General features: G+C 37.1%; 1 protein-coding gene across 6 annotated transcripts in view; it reads left to right on the forward strand.

Annotated features, from left to right (window-relative positions):
* The window catches only part of SHOC2 (SHOC2 leucine rich repeat scaffold protein), a 70,665-nt gene extending 59,442 nt beyond the window's left edge, over nucleotides 1–11,223 (forward strand). For all 6 annotated transcript variants that reach the window (XM_064464137.1, XM_064464139.1, XM_064464138.1 and 3 more), the window contains exons 5-9: nucleotides 233–421; nucleotides 1,706–1,828; nucleotides 3,940–4,077; nucleotides 4,564–4,681; nucleotides 6,612–11,223. In XM_064464137.1, coding sequence (XP_064320207.1) covers nucleotides 233–421; nucleotides 1,706–1,828; nucleotides 3,940–4,077; nucleotides 4,564–4,681; nucleotides 6,612–6,820 — 777 coding nt within the window. In that variant the 3' untranslated portion in view covers nucleotides 6,821–11,223. The remainder of the gene's footprint in view (nucleotides 1–232; nucleotides 422–1,705; nucleotides 1,829–3,939; nucleotides 4,078–4,563; nucleotides 4,682–6,611) is intronic.
* The last annotated feature ends 1,252 nt before the right edge of the window (nucleotides 11,224–12,475 follow it).

Here is a 12,475-nt window from a genome sequence, read left to right on the forward strand (position 1 = left end):
ATCTGGCAGTATGTAGGGAAAAACGGGGAAGAAAGTTAAAGGCTGATGATTGTGAGCAGAGGCTGTTGCCGATGGAAGTTTTATCAAATTTAACACTGGCTTTTGTGTTGCAACACTTGTTTAGGGGATGGACTTGAGGGGGGAAAACATTTCTAATTAGACCCATGAGGGAAAAGAGATGTATTCAAATAAATCTGTCCTAAGTTCCTGGGTGGTTTTCTTCTCTCTACAGGGTCTTTTATCCAGCCTTGTCAAACTGACTAGTTTAACACTGGCCAGGAACTGCTTCCAGTCCTATCCTGTGGGTGGCCCGTCCCAGTTCTCCACAATCTACTCTCTCAATATGGAGCACAACCGCATCAATAAAATCCCCTTTGGAATTTTCTCTAGAGCTAAAGTATTAAGTAAGCTGAACATGAAGGTGAGGCACAGAAACATGCTACTGTGTGTAAAATCAATGAGGAGCACTGTTTGCTGCTCCGTGAATTCTGGCAAACTTAACGATATAGGAATGAATTTATCATGCTGAAGTGGATGCTGCTGCTGTCACATACAGACACAATTTTGTATTAACTTAAAAATGTACTATCAAGATTTTATTGATTTGTCTATTTTTGTTAGCTAAGCGTTTGTCATATTTCCTCAAGTTTGAACAATGAAACCAAGTTGTTTGCAAAGTTCTTGAATATTCAAATGAGACATAAGCATGTAGAGTAGCTAATTTATTTCCCCCCTCTACTGTTGCAGTTTAGATTAAAAAAACCAAAATTATGTAAAATATAAATTTTTTTAATATATTCTTTTAAAACCTAAGTTTGGAGGCTTTTGGCAGTAGGTGTAGAGCACAGGAAAAGAACCTTTAAGTGTGTGCTGTGTACACTTAGAGTGAAGAGAACTAGGGAAAAGAGATGTTTTCTGTGAATGGGTTTGTTTCAAGTTCTTAAATTATTTAAAAAAAGCAAAGGTTTGAGCAGTATCTAAGCTCAGCTAATGTTTTAGAATATCTTTCGGCACAAATGGATTTCCAATTTGCATTACGACCATTTTTTTATCACATACCCATTTGTAACTTTGCACGTTTACCAGGACTCTTTATGACCTTTTTTTTTTTAGATTTGTAGTGTCTGGTCCAGATCAAATTTTGTAGCTACTTTTTGAGCAGTAAGATGTTCAGATTTATTTCAGATGCTTTTACTCAGAGCCATTAAGGTATATTTCCTTTGTGGTTTGTTTGGTGAGTTTTTTTGTTTGGTTGTTTTGGTTGGGTTTTTTGGGGGTGGGTGGGGGTGGGTGGGGTGGTAGCTAACTCCATATATTTTTAGGATTCCAGCATTGCTGATAGCACCTTTGTAAGTTATGGTGAGTTTTCTGTTATTCCCCCTCGCCCCTGTATTCAGCAAAGAAAGGACAAAAAAAATGTTTTAACTACTGGGATGCATGAAATCTTGAGAATTATGTGCTTCTAATTTTTCCACTTCAGTTCATATTAGTAACACAGTCAATTCCGTTACTCTAGGCTGGAACTGCTTGTTATGTTTTGAGGAATTTAAAAAATATTTGGCCAATTACCAACATTTTATTATTCCGATTTAATTATCTACTATTTTGTTATGAGGCATTTTGTAAGCAGTTTGTTTAATCTCTCAGATGCCATGCCAACTTCTTGCAAGCGCAGACCCTAAATGTTTGATATGTTAAATCACAGGACAATCAGCTGACCTCTCTCCCCTTGGATTTCGGGACTTGGACTAGTATGGTAGAACTGAACTTAGCGACTAATCAGCTCACAAAAATTCCTGAGGATGTATCTGGGCTTGTTTCTCTTGAGGTGAGAAGAGTATAAATGAACAGCTAAATGAATCCCTGCAAATAGGTGTTCTGTATTTCAGGTTTAAGCAATATTACTTTTCGGTCAAATAAAGCCAAATAAATATGTGTATGTATGCTATTTAAATAGATGTGTTGCATCTGTTTATGGTTGTTTTCAAAGGCTTTTTGAATGCTGCTCTTTAGACACTAGATGAGTGTCTGTGTAAAAAGAGTTTAGTACATATATATTTTTAACTATGTAGAAAGAAAAGTTTTCTCAACAGAAAAGATACTGTTGTAAATGAAATGGCACTGAACTCTCTTCGATTCCTGGAGAGACCAGCATGGAAGCAGCAGGAATCAGAAAAACATAATGAAATGGTCTACAGCCAGAGCTGGCTTGAATGTAGCACTGTGAACCTTGTAGGCAGCTGGGTGGGAATCCTCAGCCTTTGAGGGATAAGAACTCGTAGGTTGAAACTGCGAACTAAACCCATTGTGTCCCCTAGTCCTGTTTCCCAAGGTACCATCAGGAGAAACAAACTTAATTGCCTTGGAGGGACATAAAGATAGAGGTGCTTGTTCGGGCGGTTGAGGGGACTTCGTAGCCTCTGTGAGTTACTGGGAAATATCTGTTGAGGTCCATTAGCAAATGGCATATTCGAAACTGCCAATTTCCAGTGTGACTGCTGCTCTGAATAATTAATAATTCCTGTAGTTTGGGGCAAAAATTATATGGCAGAGTAACAGCTGTTTAGTGGCCCAGTTCCCTTTAAGTTAAGGCTGTGATTGATGTGATTGGGAAGTTAGTAACCTCTAACAACTGGATTTGCCGGTGGTCTGCTGGCTGCTGAAGCTGGAGAGCTGCATGGTCCGCAGATCCCATAGCGCTACTTTTTTTCTGTAATTAAAGAATCAAATACAAAGAACTACTTGGGCAGTGTTTACACAAAAGTGAAGGTTCCCACAGCAGTGCTAAGTCAGCTGCATTGCATGTAGGTAATATTTTCTGTTCCTGCCTTTGTTTCTTGATATGCGATTAAAACGTTACTATTCTTATCGTTCTGTGTATATCGTAGCACATAAAGGAAGGCCACCGAAATACTGCTTGTACTAATGCTGAGATGCTGGCTTTTATTAATTTTGATTTTCATTTTGATTTTTAGCATGTTTTCTATTCTGTTCCTGCCTTCAGTGTTTCCATGTTACACGAAGCTAGTGAGAGCTGGGATTGGTAGAAGCCAGGCGTTTGCAACCTCGGCTGGCTTAGCAGGGAGCTGCGCGTGGCTAGGGTGAGGGTCCACTTTGGGGGCTCTCTCAAATCCTTGTGTTTCAGTGTGCCTTGTTAAATAACTAGATAATAGCATTGTTCAGCTGGTAATTAATTGCCTAGTGCTCGCTGTGTTGTTACGAGGCTTGATTATTTCCAAGGACTGTTAGACTCCTCTAGGGGAAAAAGGGTATACTAGTGTAACCCCTGATAACTTCCTTGTGGTATAATGAATAACTCTGTTAAATGATGTTGCAAATACGGATGCTTTTCTTGAACCCAGGATACTTATGATTCAACTCAGCAAGGAGGATCAAAACAAGAGGATAACACTCTAGTAGGGGCAGGTGTGTGATAGGAGACCATTTTGAAAAGCCAGTGGGTATCTATCTACGCAGTGTTCTGCTTATGTGCTCTGATCTGTATGGTTACTTGCTGCTGCTTCTAACCAAAGGGATATAGGGACAAGAGAAAGTCTTAAGCTTTTTAAGGAGGACATGTCAAATAATGTAAAACACGCTTATGAGATAGTTATAAGGAAGGATAACAAAACGACAGGGAATTCCAGGAAGAAATTTTTTTTCTTTGGTTATTTGAAGAAATAGTGTTCTTTGTTCTGCATTTATTGTTATGTAAAATAATATTTGAAAGAATTCTGTCATAAATCTAGGTATTTGTATCATTAAAAGACTTCTACAAAATTATGTTAATCACTGATTTGATTTTTTTTCTTTCGTTTGCTTCTGTAACTTGAATGTAGGTAAATCTTGGGCTTCATTACTTGAAAATATTAAAATATTCTGTCTTAATCATTGTTTACTAATTGCATTGCTGAAATTCTGTGTATGGTTTTTTTTAAGGTTCTTATCTTGTCAAACAATCTACTAAAGAAACTTCCCCATGGAATTGGAAATCTACGGAAACTCCGAGAGCTAGATCTAGAGGAAAACAAACTGGAATCCTTGCCAAATGAAATAGCTTACCTCAAGGATCTGCAGGTGAAACAATAATGGGCTGAGATAAACATCTGACGTCCTTTATTTACACCATGCTGGTTTAATTACAGCTAGTTTGATGAGGGAAACTATTTGGGACTGGACATAGAACCAAAAGTTAAGAATCTTGTGCAACGTCATCTACAATGTATTCCCACTAATACTTCAGATTTATCAGCTAATACTGAACAAACAAATATTGAAGAGTTTAACTGTTGTACCATGAGTACAATACTGCCACAGGAATAGCCTCTGATTTCAGTCATGTTCGTGAAAGCTTTTATATTTATGCAGGTATTTTACTATGCGCTATTTTATTTTTATGTTTAGTGGTGCTTAATAGAGGCCTGAAATGTTGAAGGGCAGAAATTTTCTTGTTCAAATGCTAGAGACTAGAACCTACCAATTTATCAGCTACATATCTTTTTACTTGCTGTCATTTGAAGCAGAAGTCATTAAGTTAATTTTTAAAAATGTTTTTTCTCTTAGAAATTGGTTCTGACTAATAATCAGTTGACCACCCTTCCCAGAGGTATTGGTCACCTTACCAATCTGACGCACCTTGGGCTTGGAGAGAATCTTCTCACACACCTTCCTGAGGAAATTGGTAAGACCCCTTTTTCTGGTTTTATGCAGTCTGCCTGAGCCAAAGCAGTTACTGACACAGAAGATAAGCATCTACTGTGCTCATAAGTAGAGGCCACACAATTCACGTGAAACTTCTAGATATGCACAACCTGATGTGAAGCATGTGCCACAGGAACAGCACTATCGGGTATGATCTTTATCTTGCTGTACTGTAGTGATAAAAATGGTCTAGCTTTTTTCAGTTCTTCTGCAGAAAGCTGCCTAACACACGCTAACCTGGAACAGTGAGATTCCATTTCTCTCCAAATTCTCCCATGAGTTGTGCATTATCAGTCACTCAACTTCATAAACCTGTCATTGGAGAGAGGTCTGTATCAAAAAGGAAATATACTGGTCCTACTGTAATTCCATGGCGTAGACAAAACCCTGTGTAAGGTGTAGACAGCTGAAGCAAACGTTCCTGCTGATAGTCCCTCTGCACACACTTCCGTTTGTAGACCACCATATTATTTTTCACCTTGATGAGATAAGAAGAGGAAGCAAGGAGGAAGAAATCTACAGAAAGAGAGGGAGGAACAGGATTCTTTTTGTCTACTTGAGACATGCAGAGTAAATGAGATTCAGAGCATCTGAAACTGAGAGCCCTTGTTTCTTTTATTGTTGTTCACAAGTACCTCCAGCGCATGATTCTGAGCACTTGAGTTAAAATCTTAAAGTTAGAGCTTGTTGTGGAGCGAAAAATAGTGGGAGAAGCTACACAAAGCAAAAAAAGTGGTGTGCAGATGGAGAAGGCTGGGACACAGTCTGTCTCTCCCAGCATCTTTAGTGAAGAGCTGTTACAGCTTCTGCTCATCTTGTATGTGCCTCAGTGTGAGAAGAGCCTAAACCAGTCTAAATCTAGAGCTTTGTAATTTAGTTCGTAAGTTAGTGCAGAGAGTTTGGATGCTGTGGAAATGAGCTGTGGAATTAAAGTATGTAAGTGAAATACATACCTGAAATATGACTGCAGGAGTGCAGTTTGATTATTAAAGCTAGTTGCCTTAACAGAATAGAGAATAGTTAACTGTTTTCAGATGTGACTGCTTCATCTATAGTTATCAGCTATGTCCCATTATTTCTTAGCCTTTCCGCTTGGTTGGTTTTCCATGCCTTGAGCCCTGGCTGCTGCTTTCTCTTGTGAAAGATGAAATAGTCTTTTACGTTATAGTAGATGTTTGTGGTATTTTAGATTGGAAAATGGGGAATGTTTTGAGGAGAACGTCTATGTTTGGAGTGTATTTCAAAGATACAGATTAATTTTGATATTTGATTGCAGTGGAGGAATAGAAGTCTTAAGAAAGAAGAAATTAGTCCATTTTCCGTCTTCTGGTTAATCTATATTGCAGTATCTGTAGTAAAGGCAGGTTGTAAAATCTGAATTCAGGAGGAATTTTCACATGGGTTTGTTCCATTTAATAAATTCACTGCTGTGCAGAGGTCTCTCCTGCTTTCTTCCTGTCACACATTACTGTTACAGCTTCAGGTCTTTAATGTATAGGTTTGAATTAAATAAAAGGTCTAGCATAGATGTTTTTATAGAGATAATGCATACTGTATGGTATAAATATTTTCTGGGCCCCCTTCTAACTAGATAGCTATTCAATGTTGCCTGCAATTGCAAAGCACTTGGCTGAACAGTTACGGTGAAGTACCTCTCGGTTCTCTTATTCTGTGTATTCTCAGTTCAGTTGTTATCTAAAGAGATGTAGTAATGCTTATTTTTACAGGGAAACTGAAGCAAATTGGTTCTTGCTTAGGTTCTGGTGCTCGAAAATAGGAGTTTAGATGAGTCACTGACTCTAGCTTCTACACAGTAAAGAATCTTCAAGTGGACTTAGTGCTTCTGTGTAAAAAATTATGAATTGCATGAATCACAAAACCACTACTTTGTATTATTTTATTTTAACCAGGTACACTGGAGAATCTGGAAGAACTGTATTTGAATGACAACCCCAATCTGCACAGCCTTCCCTTTGAGCTGGCTCTTTGCAGCAAACTGTCAATAATGAGTATTGAGAACTGCCCGCTCAGCCACCTTCCACCTCAGATTGTTGCAGGAGGACCCTCCTTCATCATTCAGTTCCTAAAAATGCAGGGACCATATCGTGCCATGGTCTGATGCTAATCGGATTGTCCAATACACTGTACAAAATACAAACTGCATTAATGTTGTAATTGTCTGTATATGTATATATAATATAATATAGGTGTTTTATATTATATTATATATATATAAATATATAAATAATATAAAAAGGCAAATTTAAGACTGCATTATGTGTTTCTGCTAATAGAGGAATCATAGCCATTTAGATTTTTTTTATTCTGTAAAAATGCTTGTCTAAGTTTTCTTTGCTGAATTTGATGGAAGTTGTCTGAATAATCTGGAAATGCCAGTTCATGTAAAGCAATTGCCAATGAACTCAAAGTTTAAATTTAAGGGACAAAAATAGTTTTGCTTAGATTTACTTTCAGTTAAGAGAAATGTATAACCTTTATATAATGAACTTTTCTGTTTTCTTCCCTCTTTTTTTTTTGTGTCAAAACCTGAAAGGGTAATGTGTCCTGAGGTTGGGATTTTCTTTTAACTTATTTTGAGATTTGAAGCAAATGGTGTTTTTTATATTGTTTACAGTCAGAGTAAATCACTGGATTTTGTTTTATTCTGATTTGCTCTGTTTTAATCAATCATATCTAGAATTTATATGCCTCTGCTGATGAATTTTTATCAACTGGTTTGTATACTAAAAACATACTTGTCAGAACAACTGGCAGGTGAAGAGGATGCAGTCAAAACAAAAGAAAAAGAAAAGAAAAAAAGAGCTTGAATTCCTTTAAGTCTTGCTTCCCTGAGTTATCAGTTGCAGGCATAACATATCTGAACTGAGCCTTTTGCGGTTGGTCTTTTCTAGCACAAGTAAACCTTTTCAGATTGGTAAAAAAGTTGAGTATACTCAGTGAAGAGCGGTTTTCACTTTGTGAAGTAACAAGTCCATGAGGTCTAACAGTACAGTTAAGTGGCAAGGAAATAATATATATGTACATTTTTATTACAATGTTGGGTCATAAACTAAAACAGGCAATTTTAAGGATTCCTTATAGTCCTTGTACAATAAATGAATGTGTCTTACTTTTAAACACTGCAATATATGTAAGTTTTAAGGTTGGTTAACAATGTACTATGGTTTTATATCTTGACTTGCCTTGTACCTCCTTCCATTATGGAACTTCTGTGTCCAAGCACAATATCTTCACACTGTGCTGTTTTGCTGCTGAACTAAATGCACTTTTCCCCACAGCTGGGGCACTTGCTTCAAAATATTCAGTTCAGTATCCTGATTATTCTTTTTTAACTTCATTCTATCTGTTTCAGTATTAAACCAATCTATTAAAAAAGAGGCACCTTTTTCTTTTGTGCATAGATGTTGGTAGCTCAAGAGAAACACTGTAAGTAGAGGACATTCAGTTTTATCTTGACTTTCTTGGTTGTTTAAAAGGCAGAAGATGCTTCAGGGAGATGTACGCTATTGCTGCACTTGTAGGGCCGGTTGTCCTTTTCCAGGAGGGTAGGAACTCAAGGCGGTTGCATTCCACGGTTACTCAAGGACTGTCCAGTTTATACTCACTGGAATTTCTGCTGGTGTAGTGTGACTTAGAGGACTGTACCTTTGAACAAAGTAAAATCAACCGATGCCATGGGAAATCTGTTTCACATGCAGAAGCTTGGGGAATATTATTTCTGGCTTTCGGGCATACTTACACGTATTGCCTTGATTTATTTGCATTCTGTTTTGTCGTATTGTCTCTTCATTAACAAGGACTAAGTTTAAATGGAAGGCAGGTGGAGATATAAAACCTTAGAGGGCTTAAACATGCTGTAAAACTATTGTAGATGTCACTGGATTTTACTAAGTAATGTTCTGTTCTTTCTCACACGCTCTGTCTCTGTCCCCCCCCCCTTTTTTTTTGTTTTTTACATCTACTGTAGCTTTTCAGTTTAGACTTTAGTTTATAAAAGGCTAGTTCCTTACAGTTCTGCCTGAAGTTAATCTTTCTCAGCATTAAGGTGTTAAAATATGGAGATGCTGAAATGCTCAGTATCAAGACTGTAATCTAACTTCTGAATATACTGCTAAATCTGTATTTGTGCCCTCAGGTCACTAGGGTTCCTTAAAACAAAAGTGGCGACCCCTTGTGTTTTCAAGCATCTTGGTCTCATTCCCTGTCTGCTCCTCAATCCCATTTTTATCAGAGCTGACAGGATTGAATTTGTTTAGTTTGTAAATATGTTGATTATCACCTTGTTAAGGTACATGGTTAATGACTGTATGCTTGGAGCAGACACTCTGTCACTTAAATTCTTGTGGAGAAGTCGGCTACCAAAATAGTGCTCGTTACACTTGCTTACAAACAAACGTTTCTTTTTGTTACACTTATAGGAATAAAGAAAGCTATGTTTTAGTTCATTACTATATTAAAAACAGGATATTTTTTCAAACTATCTTTGTACTAGTATGGTTGTTGCAATGCCAGATGATCCTAAGCCCTGTTTTAGGAGTTTGATTTTATACATTCTGAGGTGCACGCTAATATTTTCAGTGTCTCGACAGATTTGAATAAAAGCAGTGTGAGAGAATTTCTGGTACAGGAAGAAGAATTTGAAAAGTCCTTTAAAATTATCTGAAAGTTTAAGTATTAAATGTGTGGCATGTATTGGGAATAGAGGCATATAAATCCATTTAATAAGTACATACATGGATTTATATCCAAATCTATGCACAGATCCGTATAAATGCAGCTGTTTTGATCATTCAAAACAGTCTTACATCCTGACATAACAGACTTTTGCATTTCCCAGGATGCTGGATTGTTAACTGGTGCAGTTTCTAAATTGTATTTAATGCCTGGTGATATTCAGTTGCACACACGTGCTGGCTTGTGCATGTTTAAGAATTTTGTTTGGCCTGATCAATTAAAGTATGAATGGAAAGAACTTCATCCTGACAAATGTATGAATACATACATATATGTATCTATATATGTATGAAAGCATAGACAAGGTGGAGAAATTAATTCTTTACAGCATCTTTGAAAACAAGATGGAGAAACAGGTGATTTCCAGATACTTGTGTTAAATCTTTATCCCTCTTGCCATACTGGGGGAAATAATTTAGAAGGGTTATTGAAAAGTGTGACAATCTCTACTTCGGATGAAAATTATGACCTTGATTGCTTGCCCATAGACAAACTATCAACTTTGTATGTGTCTGTGCCTATGTACGTAAGAATATGTACATATACACATGCCCCGTAAAGATGCTGTCCTGAATCATGCCTTGATTGAACAAGCTAAATTACTGTACTATAGACTATGTAGTATTATGGAAGTCCAGCAAGGTGTAAAGGGGATTAGGGATTTGTTAAATAACGAAAAGAAGGAATAATTGCTGTTGTGACTCATGTTGGTCACATATTGCATTTAAATTTACTGAGTAGAAAGTTTTCTTTCTATTATTCTGGTAATTCTTTGCAAAAATGTTTTCTTTTCATATAAACCTATTAAATTCTGTCTCTGGCTGTCCCATATTAAGGTTCATCACCAAAGTTGTCTAGTATAAATGCAGTGGAAACGCTGCATGTGAAGTTGGGTCACACAGCTGTGTAACTGGCACTTCTCTGTTTGCCAGATGCTGTTGGAAACTTTGAAATTCATACACCCTTTTTAAAAAGAGATTTGGGTTGTGGAATATTTGCTTCAGTGCCTCTTTTGGATTTAAGGTTTTCTCTGCAGTTTGGTCCGTCTTTTCCTAATGTGTGAGAAGGTGCATGTTCAGACTTCTTGAAGGTCGTGTTTGCTCATGTCCATGATTTAGTAAATTAGTAGTCAAACTGTCTGGCTGGTTAGCACCTAAACCCGTTGTGTCACATGGAATTCAAGTATCATCTTTAATCCTGGGAGTTTGAAAAATACCTTTAAATACCTTTTATTTAATTATTAGAAAACTTTGAGAGGTTTGTTTGTTTTGTTTTGGTTTTTTTTTAAACCCCAAAAGAAATTAAATTTCTGAATCAGTACAAACCCATATACAAACCCATATCAGGGAGGTCTTCATATCTGGATGCAGCTAACAGTTCCCACGTAGTCAGTATCACACCTCGGTTGTATCAAATTGGATTGCCAGAATAGCTTCTAATTAGAAACGTGCGGTTGGCAGTAATTTGCACAACACAAACTTCAAGGCACAGTAAGGACGATCACAAATGAACGATAGTATCTACAAATGGTTTTTGTTTTTACATTAGCAAAGATCTGAAAATTATGTTTATTATTCTGATGTTTAGGTCTTAACCAGGACTGCACAGGACTTTTGCTGTGGAAAAATACCAGACCACGCTAATTTTGTGGTTAAAAGCTAAACAAGAGTGTAAACAGTCTACAAAAAATGTACTTTTAATCTGAAGTATTGTAATGTTGATTGTTATGTCTATATAAAAGATTGCCTTGCTTTTTTATAAGAGTCATTCTGTATCAATGCATTCATTATAAATAGTATATTTGTAAATAAGATGCTGCCACTGAGTCTTTTGAAAGTTTTCTAGTATTTCTAGTCTAACGTTAACTTGGATGTAAGTCATACTTTTGCAGTGCCAAAAATTATCAAGAACTGCTTTCTCATTATATACTCATCACTCTTTAAAAGGTTGCCCACCCGCCCTAAGTACAATACAGATTTTAATGTATAGCAATTACAGGAAAGTTCAGAAGTTGCATTACAGTAACTGCTTTACTCAGCTATGTGGGCTGGACACCTTTTATAAAGCAGATGTTGATAAAATCTTTTACTTTCATTTTGTTATAGTACAGTAGGGCATATAATAATAAAAAAAAAAAAAAACCCAAAAAAAACCCAACCACCAAGACGAAACCCCTTTCTCTGTGAAAGGGAAAATAAATCTCAGATTTTAGTGCAAAATACATTTCAAGAACAACAAAATTAAAGAATTCCGGTGCCTATCAGACAGACACCTGCATTTACACTTCTGGTGTAATAAAAGACAATATGACATGACATAGCTGACATGACATAGCTTTAAACTGATGCCTTTTAATTCTGTAAAGCTCATTACGATAGACAGTTTCAAGAAGGTCATGCTTACAGCATGTCCTACAAACAAAAAAATGCTAATATCCTCTGAAATCAGAATGGAAAGGCCTCAGCAGTTTGGATACGATGAGGAGGAGGAGGGCAGCGGTGTCCTTGCTGTGGCTGATCTTTAAAAACTGGAGTGGGTTCTCACAGAGTTCAGCAGTCACTCCTGCAATAATCTGAGTACTTCTGTCCTTACATCAGATCTTTTCTGATTAAAATCAGTAGAGGGGCTGATTGAACTGCCTAAAGGTCTGTCTTTGAGTTGAGTCAATCCCTGTTGCTGTAAGTGATCCAGCAATCTGAGCACAAGCTAAGGAGCTGGCCAGCCTCATCACGAGAGTGATGTTGGACCACAGACCATCCCTCCCCTGTCCAACAGGGCTGAGATGGGCACAAAACAACAGGGACACGCGGTTCCTCCGGCATACTGCTCCAGACCTCACCAACCAGAGTTTGAAGGGCTTGTGAAAAGGGAAGCAGCATCTGCATCACTGCAATTAGTAGCCCTCGATAGATAAGGCAAACTCACAGAAAAAAAAGTGCTTATTTTTTTAAAATTCTAAATCTATTTGTATTTCTGGCCTCTACAACATCCTGTGTCTAATAATTCTACAATATAATTA

This window comes from Phalacrocorax carbo, chromosome 12 (assembly GCF_963921805.1).
Source record: "Phalacrocorax carbo chromosome 12, bPhaCar2.1, whole genome shotgun sequence".
NCBI lineage: Eukaryota > Metazoa > Chordata > Aves > Suliformes > Phalacrocoracidae > Phalacrocorax > Phalacrocorax carbo.